The sequence below is a fragment of the Cariama cristata genome, unplaced genomic scaffold (assembly GCF_000690535.1).
Source record: "Cariama cristata isolate BGI_N322 unplaced genomic scaffold, ASM69053v1 scaffold3420, whole genome shotgun sequence".
NCBI lineage: Eukaryota > Metazoa > Chordata > Aves > Cariamiformes > Cariamidae > Cariama > Cariama cristata.
This window is the reverse complement of record NW_009596179.1, coordinates 1-18,652: the sequence shown is the minus strand read 5'-3', so window position 1 is coordinate 18,652 and position 18,652 is coordinate 1. Positions and strand designations below refer to the sequence as shown.

Here is an 18,652-nt window from a genome sequence, read left to right as displayed (position 1 = left end):
CCCCCCGGGGGCTCACCCGCACCCTCCACTGCAGCGACCCGAAACCCCAGTTCAGCTGCCTGTATTTTGTTGCAACACGCATTTAAACCTCAGATTCTTTCAAGAGTTTTACTATCAAACTGATACCAAATGTGGTTTGCAAATTTAAGCTTTTTTGCAGATACCTCTGTATAAGCAGACCGCTTCAAAGAGTTGCAGTTGTCACTAACCTTACGTGCGTTGTAGTATAAAGTGGACTGTGTATGGAAATAAGTTAAAAATGTTTACAATTTTTGTATATATTATATATATAAAAATATCTTTTGAGAGAACAATCTGTGATGATGTATTTTCAGTGTCTGTGTACCAACTGCAACTTATTTTCAATAAAGAGTTAAAAATGAATAGAAGCGGCCTGAAAAAAATTTGGTAATACTTTATTTAGTGAGCACAGGGAACAAGGAAACTGCATCATCCGGCCAAAGAGATCGATCGCCTCGAGGAAACTTAACAGCAGCACCCGCCCGCTGGGAACTACGTATCTGCTAACGCAGAAGAAATTAACTGAAAATCAGGGGAAGATGCAAGATGCTCCAGCAGAGAATATGCACTTCATTCCCCCTGAACTTTACAAACCAAAGGAAGAGGCAGGGAGAAGAGCTGACACCACAGCTCAATCAGTAGATTGATTAGAAGTGTGTGTGTGGGGAGGGGGCAGCTGGCACCAAACCAAAGCGCAGTCGGTTGTGTCACGGTAGCGTCATGGGTGTTTGTCATAGCGTCATCGCACGCCGCTCCGCTCGAGAGGAACCCGACTCGAAGCAGGCACACAGAAGCATCGCTACTTGTCACGTATTCATGCGTTGTCTAAGCAGCCACGCAGCCGACTAATCCTCCCCTTCCCCATTTCAGGGCGTGCGGCCTGGCCCCTGTGCTGAACACAACACGTTCAGGTATCCAAAACGGTCTTAATTACTCGGAAAAGAAACCAAAAGCACTTTGCAGCCTGACAGCAAGCAAAAAGTGTAAGGCAAGGAAAACTGTCTGTAGCCAGGGCTAGCTCTTCAGTAATACTCTTGAGCTCAATTTCATAGAAATGATGCTTACATAAAAGCAGTGTTTTGTCACTAAAAATTACATAAATTAATCTCAACTTTATTCCTACGTGTTAGAAGTAACTCAACCTGGTCTGCCAGCATGGGAGAGAATCAGACACTGAATTTCAGCCGTGGAAGCGCACTGCAGGGAGGACTCTTGTCACTCCGCATCACGTCATAGCTGCGGCTGGAGGAGTTACTTCAAACGATGAGTAGATTCCCCTCTCGTCTGCGAGAGGTGAAATTTAGAGATGCCAAGCAACAGGAGCAAAGCTACTTCAGACCGGTGTCACCCAGGGAGGTACAGGATGCAAACGCTCCGTACAGTCTGAACGAATGACCCTTGTTAGTGCAGACCACTGTAAACGGATAAATGCACTTCAAGGCACTGCAGATAAAGATGGTCAGTGATCAGCAGCATTTAATGTCCTGGTATGCTGTTGGTTGGAGCTACCACCATTAACACATCCAAGAAATTAGAAACATGGCAGTCCTTAAATAAAATTACTGTGAAGTGTGCTTTACAGAAAGTAAAGCCTTAATGTTGTTATTCTACATGCAGTGCTACAAAATAAGTTTCTTTAAAGAACATGTTACATAAAAGGTCAGAGGCAGCTTCAAATCTCGCTTCAACTAATTGCACAGATCAGTCCAATTCTTCAAGTAGTAGAATTAATTCTGCTTTCAGACAGGAATTTTCTTTGCTATATGAGCAGCCCAACGTTTACAGACGCGCAGTTGTAACGGTCTTACTTACCAGTGAGTAGCATCTTTTCCTTTTCTGCATCTTTGTACCCCTGACTACCGTGACCTTCATGGTCACAGAAATAACACACACACAAAAAAAAAAAAAAACAAAAAACCAGAATATTATAAGGGAAGCCATTTTTGCTTCCGTTCATTTCAGTGATTCATAATCTTCCCCCACCCCCTGAAACAAGAAAGAAAAAACCCAAACCAGACACTTATTCCCCTATTGTGTCCCCTGTCAGTCTTCAGATCAGAAAGTGTTTTCTCAGCTATTGCATGTTACTGGAGAAAGGTGGCCCCTGCCTGCCCACCCTGCGATTTCAGCCTAATTCTACTCAGGCATTTTGGAAGCTCAGACTTTGGATGTTAATTAGCTACGGCGCAGTCCAGTGATCCCTTTAGCACAGCATTTATGACTAGTCACCTGCGTACGACTACTCAACTGGCACCGGCTCTCAGTCACACTACACTGCCAAACCTCATTCCACAAAGTGCATATTCATAGACAGAGACTGTTTTATTGGTCGTCAGGAAAGCTAACTGATGATTCTGCTGATTGCTTGTAAGGAAGGGAACTCCTCATCCTCAATATGCAAAGCTTTATGGGTGACAACGTCCTGCTGGGTTAGTACTTGCTTACAGGTCGGGCAGATATAATAGTCGAGATCAGAGTTGGAGTCCGTCTGCCAAACATTCTTTTTGTTCTTTTTGGGTTTGTTTGAGCTTTGTTTTTCTTTGATTCTGAAATCGTTGTGAGCAGAAAGCAGTTCTTGTTGCTTAACTGTGTCTGGCAACAACACCAACAACTCGTTAAAAATTTTCTTGAAGTTATCTCCAAGCAGTTCTCTGCAACTTTTGTAATACTCTGCTGCAGAAATCAGACCCTTCAGTGAAAAGAGAATTGGAATAATTAGGAGGGGAAAAAAAAAAAAAATATCCCACTGGGATTCACTTTCTCCCAGAGAAGATGGTTTTGGGAATCCAAAGGTTCTTGCCCACTCACCTGTCTGAATTGCCCAGAATGAGTTTTAAATTTATTGAACTTGGACTCATCGCTTTGAAGAAATTCTTTAATAGATTGTATTAGCTGAATGTTCCTTTGCTGGAAGTTTTCAGGTATCAAGTATGATCCGTGACAGGATTTTGGCCTGCATTCGAAAAGATCAAAAGTGACTTTGACATTGCTTCATGTTACACAGAGATGCCGTGGGATCTATACTATATGGCTATTCTCTTCTGTAGGATGCACTCCCTTTCTCAACCCAACTACCTGCGCCATTGCTATAAGAGCACACAGCTATCTTGACAGGATAATGAAATGTGTCCTGTGGGATTACTGTATCAGGTTCCAGCTTTACCTAGACAGAATATTTAAAATGCAAGTTTAACATGGTCTTGACTAGCTGTTTCGTAAGCTAGGTTCACTAAAAAGACGTGAGCAACAAAGACTGCACCATGAATAAAACCAAACAGATGAATACAGATGTCTGTATTACACAAATTTTCCTCTCCCTTTTTCCCATAAACTAATCTCTCTAGCCCAGAAGGGCCCCAGCCAGAGACCAGCTACTGGAAAGATGAGAACAGTGAAGGCATTTAGAGGTCATCAAGGAAAACATACTTCAGCACCTTGCTTCTGGGACTTAGAATCAATGGAAAGGTTAAGAAATATGTTGAAGCTGCAGATTTCCAAATAAATCTAGAAAAGACAAAAGTCTGAGCTGCCACGCTGCACAGGTTTTCATTTCCTCAGACTTGCACCCACACAACACTTGTACTTTCTTTTACACAACCCTCCTGAACCCAGCCCACAACGGCCACGGGACTCCCCAACGGGAATCAGCAAGCGGCTGGCCTCTGCGGCGGCACCTGTTTAGAGTAGTCCCCTCCGAGTATTTCATGCGTTGTTTGAAGCCTGTATGACATAACTGAGATGTAATGTGTAAAACAAATCTAACTCAAAGGACTTTTACTTACTCTTTCAAAGATTTAATGACAGGTTCAGAGATCTTGGTGGATGGAATAACAGCAAAACCTGGAGGGGGTTTACTAACAGGCACCGACAGTCCCGGAGGCGGAGGAGGACTCTTTAATAGCACCACAGTGTTAAAGCCTAAATGAAAGCAGAGAACAGGCAGGAAGTTAGAGCATGTATCTGTGGCACCCACATACCACCATCTAAAATTAACACTAGTGGTCTGATGTACTCTCCAGAACCACTAACAAGTAAGAGTGGTCTGCAGTGCAGACATCCCTATATTGGAAAAAAAATAAAAATTAGAGAGGTGGAAATCTGTTGCCTGAACAGTCAGGTCAAGAAGCACTTCATAGTGGCTGATGTTACTCTACAGAGAAAGTGCTTTAATTACCAACTTACTTTCTCAATAGAAAATAATTTAGAAAAAAACACTCAAACTCACAATGAAAAACACTTATATTATTAAAGTGAACAGAAAGCACTCCAGAAGTCACAACAGCACCAGGCATTGCATGTTCTAGCGTGCTCCTCCTAGCAGTATCTGCAGAGCAGCACAGAACAAAACAGCTACGCAAGCATCTCCTGATGCAATGCCACTTTCATTAAAACCACTGGAAGTCACGCTTGTTGCTATGTTACTCCAGTTTTATAAGATTATGGCACTGCTAAAAGCAAGGGCATTAAACCTCTGCAAACACAGAACCAAGGTGACCAAGCAAGCCAACTGACAAGTACCAGCAGGCACAGGTCAGCTAAAGAGAGATTCCTTTTGCCCACAGGCACTTCCAAACTAGATCTTAACTGGCTGCTCATCTGTGAGCAAGCCCTAGAGAGCAGACACCTGCAGTGGCATGGAGCAGAGGTATCCCAACATTGCTTCAGCCGTGGTTTACAGAGGACATTCAAGCCCATCCACATCACCCAGACTGCCTTTTTGAACTTCAAAGCCTAATCTAGCAAGTGGTGACAGAACTGCTCCTCACACGGGAGCCAGAAGGAGCAGTTTATACATTTCATCCACATGCCCCATTTCTCTAAGCTACCTCCAAGCAAAGCTGGCCGTGCCCTGCAGTGCTTACCTGGTGGTGGGGGCATTCTAACCGATCCTGAGCTCCCAAGAGCTGGGAAGTCTTCCTGAGGTAAAGGGCATTTGTTAGTCACTATGGGCTTTTTAAGGCCAGGGGGCTCTTTGGGCGTACTACAGATCGCTAACGATTTTTCCAAATGACCATTCATGACAGTTGCGGATCTGTCAGGGGCATGAAGAGCAGAGGATGCGTTTGATGTCTGCTCTGCTTCTGGCAGCTTTTCAGCCGATGACCTGGGAAACGACGTCTCCTGTAACAGGTGTGGGGACGACGGTCTCTGCTTCTCAACCCCCATCTTCTTTTTCTTGCTCACCTTCGTAAAAGTTTGTGAGGTAGAAGCTGCCAGCAAGGATGATACATCAAACATTGTTGGTGTGTTTCTGATCTCCTGGGTTGTCAAGCCGCTACCACTGTCTTCATCGTCTGACTGAGAGAGTTTATTGCTCTTCTTACTTCCTTTAGTGCTATTCAAGGAGGATGTTTTTTTGGCTGTCTGGTTTACACAGGGGTTGCTAATGGCTTTGACCACATTTTTACTGGAACCATTGTTCCATGCAGATGTAATGTTAGTTACTGTTTTATTGTTAGGCCTCATTTTGGACACCAGAGCTGGAAAATCCTCCTCTTGGAAAGCTGTTTTCTTTGCAGTCGCAGTGTATGTCAAAGACATCCCAGAAGAGATGGTGGGTGCTGCAGAGGATGACAAGCTTGGGAAGTCTTCTTCTTTGAGCTTAACCGCTGCTAGCTGGGCAGAGCTGCAAGAAAGGAAAAGCACACCCCGTTACACCGGTGATGCAGAGGAGCAAAACTCCAACAGGCAGAAGGAGCTCCATACCTGTCTGCACTCCTCCTCAAACCATCACTTTGTGGGTGGCAGAAGACCCAACTGTTAACAGGATGCAAATGCACTCAGGCTTATAAACTGTGCCCGGAATGGGTCTCCTCAGAGAAAACACCCTAGCCTGGCTGTGTTACCAGTACTATCTCAGTACACCCTACCTTGACCAGAGCTGCACACACAGGCTCATTTGAGCTGTCACATCCTGTGAAGATACTATACTAATCACCACCAATTTCAGGAGATGATGAATTTTAAAACTCACAGTATACGGCTCCTTCAAGATAAGCTATCGAGTTAAAATAGCTGGAAGGGAGAATATTGAGAATTTCCCTGAAATTGCACCACCAGAAGATCAAGCCATGAACTGCAGTAACAACAATGCCGTTCGTGCAGCTGACTAGCACAGAAACAGCTCAAGGCAAAAGGAGACCAGAGCAGGGGGGATGCATTTCTCGTTTAAGTGATCTGTAAAATTATTTTCTCCAGAAATGCAGAACATACGTAAGTTTCTAAATCTGCTTTCTCATTGCTATGGCCTTGCACAAAAACTTACCCTTGTTGAACCAATTGCTGGAAAGTCATCTTGGCTTAAAGCACCATTAGCAGCTGCTTCTTTTGGAACATCGACAAAAAGAGCAAAGAAATGTTTTCAACTAAAATCCATTCATTTCAGAGTGGAAGCTATCAATGAACATGACAGCAGCATTAACAAGTTCTATTTTAAGCAGCTGGTGATGTCATTAACTGTGACATTCCAAAAGAACAATTTAAATCCATGCATCACTATTTCCTTCAATTAACTGCATTCACCATTATGTCATCATATACCAGCTGTAGCGTATGGGAAATTCATGATACTTAACATGAGCAAAACATTGGTTGACAAGTACTTTGTGAGGGAACCCCCTAGAGACCGAGATGCCAGTGCCCCCAGCAGCCGGCTCCATGCTTCTACCAGAGGTCCACACTCAGCTGCCTGCGATGGGTCAGGTCGTTCATCAGAGGCTCAGTGCTCCAACTGATGTATGCCAATGCTTCTTCACTTGGAAAGCTGCTCCTCTGAGCAGTCCATCACACCTTTGCTGCATAGATGCCCAAGCTGCTCAGCAATTAGCTCCTGGGCAGTCATTTTACATTGAAACATAACTCACTCTTAGTTTAGATTTGCCTTAAAATCCAAATCCTGTGCTGCACACTGCAGCAGTTCAGGGACAGATTGGCAACAGCTCTGACATGCATGCAGTGAAAGCTGGGCAGGCAGCTGGGGGAGAGAACCTTGGCTGTCATCCCCAGCAGAGCTGTACCCATTGACCAAACAGAGCTCTCAGCAGCTCTCAGTTCATCACAGAAGCATATAATCTTTAAGTGGAAATCCTGTGGTAGGAGCAATAAAACAGTGGAAAATGGATTTGGAGCAATAATAATATCAGAACACCACTGCGTCACATTCATTTGCTCCAAACTGGACCTGGGTCAAAATAGTTAAAGGTTCACTTTCACCAGTAATAAACTTTTCCTGGTGTCCTGGTTTCAGCTGGGATAGAGTTAATTTTCTGCTTAGTAGCTGGTACAGTGAGTTTTGGATTTAGTGTGAGAATAACGTTGATCACACTGATGTTTTAGTTGTTGCAATACAGCACATTCTCAGTCAAGGATTTTTCAGTTTCCCATCCTCTGCCAGTGAGGAGGTGCACAAGAAGCTGGGAGGGAGCACGGCCAGGACAGCTGACCCCAACCAGCCAAAGGGATATTCCATACCATAGACCACCATGGCCAGTATAGAAACTGGGGGGAGTCGGCCCGGAGGCACCAATCACTGCTCAGGGACGGGCTGAGCATCGGTCAGTAGGTGGTGAGCAATTGCATTGTGCATCACTTGTCTCTTCTGAGGTTTTATTCTTTTGTTATATTCCTTTTCATTACAATTATTATTATTGCTATTATATTTTTTGTTATTATTGTTAGTATTACATTTTAGTTTACTTTAGTTATTAAACTGTTCTTATCTCAACCCACGAGTTCTACTTTTTTTTTTTTTTCCCCTGATTCTCCTCCCCATCCCACTGGGAGGAAGGGAGGAGCGAGTGAGCGGCTGCCTGGTGTTTGGTTGCTGGCTGGGGTTAAACCACGACAACTGGGAATAACTTGTTCTCAAAAAAGGGGAAACTCGGCTCAAACATCCCAATAGATCAGTTCTTGCATGCCAGAATAGGAAACGGCACATTCTTAGATTAGATTGATTTGGACAGAACATCACACATCCTGTCACACGTTAAAGGCATTTGATATTTCTACCCAGCTCCATTTCAAGTATGACCCGCTGCAGGAATCCCAGCCCACTCGGACACACTTCACTGCAAATCTGGGCTGCTGGATTAAGATTCTGCATAGCTGTATCCACGTCCGCCAGGTTTTGAGAACAATGCATGGCGATTCCCACTTTTGCCAGGCCGATCTCCAGACCCATCACGCCTCCCTGCAGCTGCAGAACGTGTTCAACACTAACCTGTAGCATCATTTGAAGACTTCGGCATACGTTTGGAGCTGAGCACTTCAGAATCCCTCAAGTCCTCCTTTTTACCTCTACTGCTGCTGTCCTCTTTGTCTTCTACCCGTTTTTTCTCTTCTTGCCGTTTAGCCGCTACAGAGGCCCTGACTGCTGCTGCAACGTCTCTGTCTTCTTCCTCCCTACAGGACAGGGCAGATTTTCTTGGTCAAACAGTCAGGATTACCGAGTAGTTTTGTCTTCCTCCAGCTCTCACCTCTCCGGTGTCAGCTCTGATACTGTCCCTGATTTTGTGCTGCCACCTGCTGAGAAGGCTAAAACAAACCCACCGCTCCGATACACGGTTGGTGAGACAGGCAACATTCACCCCCTGGATTTGCAAGTTCTACATGTGGTAGTAACAATCCAGGCCAGAAGAAACTGGGGTGAACTGGGAGAGACAGTACCAAGGATGCATGGGGACACCTGTCTCTTCCATTCATTTTCAAACGTATGAAATCATACTTGTAGGCCACACTAATTCTTTGAAACATGGTTTGTCATGAACTCTCAACACATGCAGGATCCACATGCGACACCAACATATAAGTGTTTAGAGATGGACTTTTGCCCCCAGTGAAATCACCAGTAATGAACCAGCTGACTGTCCAACGAGAAAAAGAAGAAAAATTGATGTGCAGTATGTGAAAAGCACTTGGGTCTTGTGTGGATGAAGAGACATATAAATGCAAAGTTTCATTTCAATACTTAACCCTCTTCTTTTTCCAAAGCACTCAGTCTGGCCACACAGAGATCTGTTAGTTCAATGAAAAGCATGGTCCTTAGAATAGGAACTTCATGATTACCCAGACCAAAAAGTCCACTAAACCTGCAAAGACCTGTCACTTACTTCAGAAAATCCTATTTAGAAAAGTTAACATAAAAACTGCTGCTGAAATTAATTTAGGATTCTGAGTTTATTTAACCCACAAGTTGAAGATTACATTGTTTGCTTCCCGTGTCAAGTCCAGAGAGATGAAACTTCACACAAAATAATTTCACTTTGACCAAGCACATAGTCAGCACGCAGGCTTAGACTGAAAGCCAGTTCTGTTCTCAACTACTGATTCACTATGGAGGCTTCCAAATTTTGTACCCACTTCCCTCCTACTGGTCCATCAAAACATTGTTAATTGGTAAATAAAAAACAGCACTAAGCAGCAATAAAAATCCCCAAAATATTGTGCTACTCGCCTCTTATATCTCCAGCTGCCTCTTCTGTTTTGCTGGCTTCCTCGGCCGCCCAGTCTGGCCGACCTCCCTTGCCTGTTGTACCTGTCAACTTCTTCATAGTCCTCTCCACCTATAACACCTAAACAGGAGGAATGCTTGATCACTCTCAGAGTTATTTCTCTAATATGAAAAAAGCAAAAATATCCTAATACAAACAAAGCTATCCTGATTTCTTTCTGACGATTAAGTAGTCTACACAACCTTCAGGACTGCTACATTAAAATACATTTTACAGCATATGGATTCCATGTATTGTAAACTGTGATGCGAGTTTTGAGTAATTTTGGTTTTATGCGGAGGTCTCTCTACAGACAGTTCCACACAGAACAAAGTTCGTATGTATGTCGATCTCTGCAATCCTAAGTGGATATGCTACTCTGGTCTCATGGTCTATGTTCATCACTAGTTTGTATTAACTGTAATATGTGTCATTCACATAATTACAAACTGGAGCAGAAAAAATTATGTATCATCATTAAATCCACACACAGAGGGGAAAAACTGTAAAACAATTCAGGTAGGAAGAGACCTCTGGATGTCATCTGCTCCATCCCCTCACTCAAAGCAAGGCCAACTCTGAAACAACATTACGTTGCCCAGGGCCCTATCTGGTTAAGTTCTGGTTGTCTTCAAAAACAAACTCCAGGGTCCTGTCCCAGGGCTTACCCACCCTCTTTGTAAAGAATTTCTTCCTGGCTAGGAAACATTCACCAGATGTTCTTGAAAACCCTCAAAGCAGTAAGAACGAGTATGTTTCTGCCCATCTCATCCCCCAGCCACGCTTACCCTCGTTCCTCCTCTGGTGCCTAGGAGCATAGTTAAACTGAAGGTCTATCTGCCGGTTCTGCCTGGCCTCTGCCCTGTTCTTGCTGTGGCAGGCTGTTTTGTGCGCTTTATAATCTATTTCTGTGCGGAAAGCGTGGGTAAACTGTTCTGTGCTGCACCGTCCCTCTTCGCAAAGGAAGTGCTTTTCGCGGAAGTGTTCACGAAGGTATTCATAATCACTGGAAAGAGAAAAGAGGCTGAGGTGCAACCTTCCCAACATATTTTACTAATGGCATATGGCTACTCTTAGAAGATGAACTGAAGACAAGCCTAGGCGGTTGGTTCCTTCTTTATCCCCAGGCAAGCTTTCCAGCTAAAACCACTTGTGTACAGTCAACGTAGACCTTAATGCATGAGCCTAGATGTTAAACTAAACCTACTGGCTGATACTCATCACATCCAGCTGTACATGAGGCATGTATTTCATTAAAGAAAATTTTCTTCTACCTGCTTTGCACGTGAACTTTGGAGCATTAGAGTTAACACACTGGACAGCTGCAGACATCTGCTGTCATGCCTCAAAGTGTAACTTTTAATATTTAACATTAAATGAAGAAAACTTTAAAACATGAACTAGACAGAAAGTGATTACTTTGGCTATTGGTTTGAGGAACACAGAAGACTGCAGCCAAACCGCTCACATTCTTGCACTCTGTCTTCGAGCACTACTTTCTCCAAACTTCAAAGCAGATCCAAGCAATTTTTCCTCAAAATTTAAGCTACAGAAAGAGGAATAGACTGCTTGCACAAACCTGTAGTATTCCTGAGCACCATCGGAGTCACAAAAATGACAAAAATAATGATCTCGTCTTAGGTGTTTCAGTAACTCATCATTATCCAAATAACGCTCATCACAAAATTTACATAGGGGATGCCCACGATGAGAGGTGTCATCTGGATCTCCATGGATTCGATGACGGGCGAGGTCCTTACGAGAATACCACTTCCGTTCATAAGTAAAAATCTGAAGAAATATTTATAGATATGTATTACTTCTTGTGAACAGAGAACAAAATGGAATAAGCCAGGAACAAAATTCAAGTGATAGATCCAAATTAAATCTAACTTGCATTTCACTCAGTTTGATCTAATTCACCTTTTCCCCTTTCACCTTTTTGTTTGGTGTATTAACATAATGCAACAAACGTTAAATTATAATCTCCGGTGAGGAAAAAAGATCCTAAATATGTACTTATGAACATTAAGTATTTTGCATACTTAAACTAAAAAACGCAAACATAACCAGAAGTGAGCTGTTTTACTTTCCTCAGAAAGCAACTACCCTAAAATAGCTACATACAAAGGATACAGTTCAGTGAACAAATTTTGTATTAAAAGCCAATATTTTGTCTCTACTAACACGTGAGCTATTTTGGTAGAAAGGGTTCTGACGATACCAAAAAGATCAAGACATCCTTGAGAACAGAATGTCCTTTATTTCTCGCCCAGACAAGGAGTGTTAACTTGTTCTGGGAAAAGGTTCATTTGGCTTAGCTAGAGCTGACTGACTGAAGCTTCTGCAAGTTTAAGAATTTCTTTTCCGCGGGTACTAGTAATATGGAACTTTTTTCTGCAAAATAAAAATCTCTGCAGTATTCTGAAATTAAAAGCCAACAAGTTCTAATATTGTTTGTGAATTCTCTGGAAGAGACAACGTCAAACAAGTTCCCTTAGTGCTGGCTACTTAAGCTGACCATGGAAACACCTCTTCACCAGGTCTTGCCCTCCCCTAACCAATTCCCTTGAATTAATTAGCTCTAGTGATTGCATGACCACAGGAAAGACAGTTAAATCAGTTCACTGAAAGCTAACACTGCAAAAAAAAACCCAACACCCAACGTATTAGCGTTCATTCAGGTCAACTCGATCACTTCTGGATCCTGTCCGTTTTGGCAGTGAACTACAGTTCCGTTGGGATAAACCAACTGTGACACCACAGGACAAATGCATTTCTCCAATCTGATATTTAATTGGTTTCAGAGAAAACAAACACACATACAAAACCATGTGTAATTAGTTCTAAAAATATGCATTCATGCATTAAATTCCCTCCTACAACAATAAGGAATGCTAACAACTATCAGACACAGAGGTTAGCAGTCCTAGAATTCATTTAACAGTAGCTGCTGATTTTGTCTGACGTGTAATTCAGAAATACAAAAACTCCTCTAGTTCCAGGGAAAGGTGGAATTCTGACTTTCAGACTGAAAAAGCATCGGTTGACTGACATAACACCAGCCCTTCTTAGTGAAATTTGGGTGGGACTAAAAAAAATAAAAAAGGATGGTGATGGCAAGATGCTAAGTTTTAAGGCTCAATACACATCGCCTTTTCAGACATAGACAACTCAGCTTTCCAGTAACTGTTTTATCTTTAGCAGGTTGTAAAATACTTTTTAAAACAGCCCCTGGTCACGCTCTATGCGTGTACATCAAACCCAGCGGACCTTAGTCACAGGCAACAGTGAGTTTCATTTTCCAACCAAGTCAACAAGATACAGGAAATTTGCTCTGAACAAATAAACAAGATAATGAAATATAATTATATTTCATTAAACCAGTAAGGTGGATTCTCATCCTGTACATGATCCAACTGTAAATGCTACATTGTCTCTGATCTGAGAAATAAATCTATCACTTCACAATGCATTCTGCTGTCTGAACTGGCACCGAATATTCCCTTAAGTTACAGTTTTAGCTTGTAAAGTCATTACAAGTATAAGTCTTAATAGACATCAAATGTCTACAGTTGGAACAAAGTCTGAGTACAACACAGGATTAACTTTCTATCAGACCGTTAGGGTTTGGTATTTACACACATTGTGGCAGAGAAGGTAACATCAGAAGGTTATTAATATGCTTGGGTTTAATTTAAAATATAATCTATTGAGAACCTCCAGGCCTTCTTCACTAATCAGTTTATGGAAGAAGAAAGACTTAAAACAAAGCAATGGACCTCACTGCGGGCAGACAGAGGAAATGTAAAAAATAAATCGGTGCTGTTCAGCCACCCCCTTCTTTCCACCTCCCCAAGTACTCTTGCAGGTTGTATAAGGAAGCATCCCTCCTTCCCGCCCATTAAAACAAAGAACCAGCTCACCTTTAAGTGTTTAACACAGAGTTTGCAACAGAAGAGTTCATGTTGCTTCCTCATGTGCTGTTCCAGATCTGCAAAGGTGTTGAATGGCTTCACATCTGGACACAAAGAGCATTCATGCTGCAGCAGCTTCCTAAGGGACAAGAAAGATTTCCTAAAAATTATCTGATTCCCTCTCAGCAACCCGATACCTTTATCGAAAAACAAATGCTCTGTCAGTAGCAGAAGGCTGCACTTTTATAGCTCCCCCAGCAATTTGTAATGAGGTTAGCGTCCTGCTTATTCCAAGAATACTTTGTCATATATCAGGAACGGAACCAAATTACACAGAGGCTTCAACTGTAAGAGACGAGCCAAACAGTCACAGTGTAAGTAATACACTGCCACTCAAAATTTTGAGTGGACTGCAACATGTCCATGCAACAAATTCCTTGCTTACTGAAAATTCAGCTGACATGCAACATTCACAGCAATTTAATTACACTTTCTACTGTCAGAAACCGACAAATACAGCGGGGAGAGATAAAGAATTGCAACAGAAAAGGAGTTGGGGAAAAAAAAAACCACAACAAATAAACAAAAACTCCACAATGATTCCCAAAAAGAGCTGAAGATAGAGCACTGGTCTCAGTGGGAGACCCCACTCCCTCGCACTTGATTGTTGCCCATGGAACTGTAATCTCCAGAAATCATATCATCAAAAGCAATTCCCAGAGCTGGTGTATAATTAATCCGAACACACTTCCAACTGATTCTGCTCACTAATCCCATTGCCCAATTCCATAAATATAAAGTCGTGCAAAACTGTGAATGTACCAGCAACACTACATTCTTAGCCCAAATCAGGCTGCACATAACGCACAATTCTCAAAAAAAGAGGTATCGCTGCCTACATGGTTTCATCTTTTTTCACTCTTCTTTCCTTTTAACTGCTTTTAATTATCCTAAAGCCTCCCAATTAAGCACGTTATGAAAAATATTTTTAGAACATGATGTTGATGCCACATTTTTTTACTCTGCATTGTTTTTTTATTTCACCCTTTTTCTCTACCATTTAGACTTAAGATCTTTGTAGGCAGACAAGGTCACTCTACTTTTCATACAACATTTGGTACAATTGATTGGTCCTTATGTAGCACAGCAATAAATACAATTATAATAGTAATTATATATAATATAATAATAGTAATCAGTCTTTAACAATTTCCACAGCAGCCATGCAAGGAATTAAAAGTCTTTCAGCAAAGCTGTTGTTGCTAAAGAAGCAAAAAGCAACTTTTATTGACAGACCAAGGCTTCCCTATTACGCGTCAGTGAATCTTAACGCTCCAGCCTTGAGGAGTCGCTCCCTTTGCCGACCGCAGTACCCAGCATTCAGCCAACAGCACCGCTCCAGCCTCTCATCCTACCGAAGCCACCTGCACTGCACGGTGCCTGACGTACACAGCACAGCAGCCACTCTGTTCCCATGGAACAAAACCACACCGTTGTACTAAAGCATACATTTCCTGCCACGTAATAGAGATAAGAATACGCTGCTTTAGGGGGTGCTGGTTTGGGCTGGGATAGTGTTAATTTTCTTCGCTGGTATGGGGCTGTGTTTTGGATTTGTGCTGGAAACAGCGTTGATAATGCAGGCGTTTTTTTGTTACTGCTGAGCAGGGCTTACACAGAGTCAAGGCCTCTTCTGCTCCACACCCCACCCCACCAGCGAGGAGTAGAAAAGGGGTGCACAGGGAGTTGGGAGAGGACACAGCCGGGACAGCTGACCCCGATGACTCAAGGGATATCCCACACCGTATGACATCATACTCAGCGTATACAGCTGGGGAAAGAAGGAGGAACGGGGGGGACGTTCGGAGCGATGGCGTTTGTCTTCCCAAGTCACCGTTACGCATGATGGAACCCTACTTTCCTGGAGATGGCTGAACACCTGCCTGCCCGTGGGCAGTGGGGAATTAATTCCTTGTTTTGCTTTGCTTGCGTGCACAGCTCTTGCTTTACCTATTAGACTGTCTTTATCTCTACCCACGAGTTTTCTTACTTTTACTCTTCTGATTCTCTCCCCCGTGCTGGCATGGGGGAAGTGAGCAAGCGGCTCTGTGGGGCTGAGTTGCTGGCTGGGGTTGAACCACAAGGGATATATTACAGAAAGGATTCCAGTACTTGCCTGTACAGTGCATAAACATCTCCATCCGTAAAATAAATGTCGTATTTCTTCTCATGTTGCAACTGGTTAAGTGCTATTGTTGAGAAAGATGTAAGCTTCCGTCCAAAGACAACCTGCAGGCAACACAAGAATCAGCGAGAGCATACTTGGGCTGCACAATCTCTGGGATTACAGATAAACTCCTCAGTACACACTTTCTTTGTGAGGGGACTCGCCATAGCCTGAAGCTTGGACAACACGTGCAGAGCTCTGTGTCAGTCCCAGCTGCTCGTCACCACCCCCCGGTTACTGCCCCCACAACAGCCAGCAAAGCCAGTGTGACTTCTCCTTATCAACTTCCAGCAAGTGAGCCAGCTTAGACGAGGGTGGATTGGACTAGCCTGGTCTTTGGATTTTGAACTAGATTAGGAAACTCTTTTATGGTATGTTTTGCTACCACAGCTGGGCTAAGAGTAAATATCTTCAACCAATTCAACCCCTTCTGCAGCGAATGCCTGTCAAGAGCCCTGCACTCAGCTCCCTCCTATCTCCTGGTAGGAGATCACACAGAAACCTACAGCCTCCAAGTGAAAAGTGGCATTACTTGGAGTTCGACAGGGAAACCACTGTTTCTTCTTTCCTTAAGTACTAGGAAAGCGAGGAATAAAACGCTACATCACTTCCCAAATTATTTGTACCACGTATCCCTTCTAAGGCAACCTGCTTACTCACAATTGCTCCTGCTGACCTCCAAGCAGCCTGGGTCTTACACTGCAGCCGTTCACAATTATTCCATCCTTCTCCAGAAGCCACCTACCGCTGGTCTGCTCCAGCGCACGTTCCCAGTTTGGGAACTGCCAGGGTAGCAGCAATGTTTATGAAACAGCTGGAGTTACCTGCACCAGCTCAGAAAGGCTGAGACACAAATACAGGAAGTGTCTTTTTGTTCTTACAGCAACCACTGTAAACCTCGAAATACTTACCACCTTAATAAAAGCACTCAATTACATAATAATACACACGTAGTTTAGTCTTGTTAAATCACTTCTCTACCCTTGTTGAGGTGAAATACTATGGAACGAGTCTTTTCTGTCTGGTTTTGTGGGCTTTTTTTTAAAGCTTTCTTTACAGTCGAGCTACTTTTAAGTTAATCAAAACAAAAAATATACTCAACTTGCTGAAATACCAAGCTTAAAATAAAGAGAATACAAGTTTAAGTTGGTTGGATAAATGACAACTATGTCTAACTCAAATTATTTTAAAAATTTCATTTCAGTGAAATTGTACTGACATTCCATTTCAGCCCAAAGTGAGCTTTAGAAGAGAGGAATGGATTCCTGAAAAGTAGATTTTATCACAGGAGTCCAACAAAATTTCCTACAGCAGTTCCAAGAACAATCGTACACACATATATAACAAGCACACTGACAGATCCCCCAAGTCTGGTCCAAGTATACGTCAGGGTTAGTTTACAGCGCAACAAGTAATCCTTCCTAACTTCACTGCAGCAATTATGCATCACTGAAAGCACCTATTACCATAACAAGTATATCCTGCTTTCTCCTCCATCATGTCCTGTGCTGCCACTCACCTTTAGAGTTCTGTTTCCTTTGGACATTCTGCTGTGGCACTTGCCAGTTCGCTCTACACTACTCTGTACGACAGCAGCTGAGATTTGGCAGTGCTGTACTTGCCTCTGCTAATTCCACACACACTATGCAAATTAAGAGACTTGGTTTTAAGTCCTACTTATACGTTCAGTTCATTCAATGGCAGTTTTGATGTGATTTAAACACTCCAGTACCTTTTTTTTTCCTTGGGGCAGATGGGTCAACAGACAGAACAGTATTACAGTGGCACTTAAAGATAAGGGGGGAAAAAAGAGCACAGCCATTAAAAATGACCTCTTAGTCACTTATAATAAAAGGATCATTTTAAACAGTTAATAAAAGAGGGAGAAAGATGGCTGAATGAACCAAAGCTCAGGGCACACAATACAGCACTGTTACAAAACTGAAAATAGTCCATCTGTGACCTTAAGACAAGCAGGTTTAAGGATGAAGAGCAACATCACAGCTTCCTTCTTCCTAAAACGGGAAAAGCAGAGCAGCAGCTCCTCAGAGGACGACGATCACAGATAAAATTACTCTCACAGAGTATCTGCTGTACACAGAGACTACTCATGTGCCAGTAAGCTCTGTCTAAAAACTACATCGACCTTTCTGGCCTCCACAAAGTATGAGGATCTTCAGTACGCAGCCTAAGATCTCAAATCCCTCCAACCATTTGAACAACATGAAAAGCAGCCAAAGCAAACAGTTTAGTTGGGGTGGAGTGTGTCTCCTTCCGCCAAAGGGAGAGTCCCCTCCCCTGATGTATTTGGTTTATTTCATTTCCTAAACCAACTCAGTATATTTCATTCAGTGCTAGTATAAACTCTTTTACTCTTAAAGGGCTTGTTTTTCTCTACACCAGTTCTACAAAAACACGTTCATGTACGAGGACTTGTTCTGACAAACATCCTTGAACAGCTTTTCTTCACGCAGCTCACCACTGCACCGAATCCTCAGCTCCATCCGCACAGCCGAGCCACGGCATCAGAGCAACTCCCCCTGAACTCTGCCACAGCGCCCTGCACTATCGTAACCACGGACCATGAGGGAAACAGAAATCTATCACAAAAAGTTATAACTGGGGGGAAACTACTTCTTAAGCACACACCCAACAGACAGCTCACGCTAACAGGAACTGCAGGCACACGCAGCATGGTGTGCTGTAACGCAAGGCATGAGCAAGCCCTGAAAGAATACAAAATATGTTCTTCCCCTAAGCTTGAAATCAAGTCAGGAATTCCGCAGGATGATAGAGCCATCTGAGATCACGTAATACCAACCCTGGAAAGCAAGCCCTGCTGATTTAAAAAAAAAAAAAAAAAAAAAAGCCCTTTAAGTTCCATTTCCTTCATATTTTGTTTCCAACATGCCTCCTGTCTCCTCTGAACGGCAGTCACATCACTGGGAGCGAAGCAGACGGCAGATAAACCCGGAAAGCCCCTGGCTGGGGGATGCTTT

General features: G+C 43.0%; 1 protein-coding gene across 1 annotated transcript; it reads right to left on the bottom strand.

Annotated features, from left to right (window-relative positions):
• Nucleotides 1-2,324: 2,324 nt before the first annotated feature.
• Nucleotides 2,325-15,715, bottom strand: ZNF598 (zinc finger protein 598; the record flags this gene model as incomplete). The annotated part of the gene is made up of 12 exons (XM_009704825.1): nucleotides 2,325-2,710; nucleotides 2,830-2,974; nucleotides 3,804-3,939; nucleotides 4,884-5,647; nucleotides 5,874-5,887; nucleotides 6,287-6,345; nucleotides 8,240-8,421; nucleotides 9,473-9,590; nucleotides 10,298-10,515; nucleotides 11,089-11,300; nucleotides 13,436-13,561; nucleotides 15,599-15,715. Coding segments are annotated over 12 exons (2,439 nt in total), but the record flags the coding sequence as incomplete, so codon positions are not given.
• Between the last annotated feature and the right edge of the window lie 2,937 nt (nucleotides 15,716-18,652).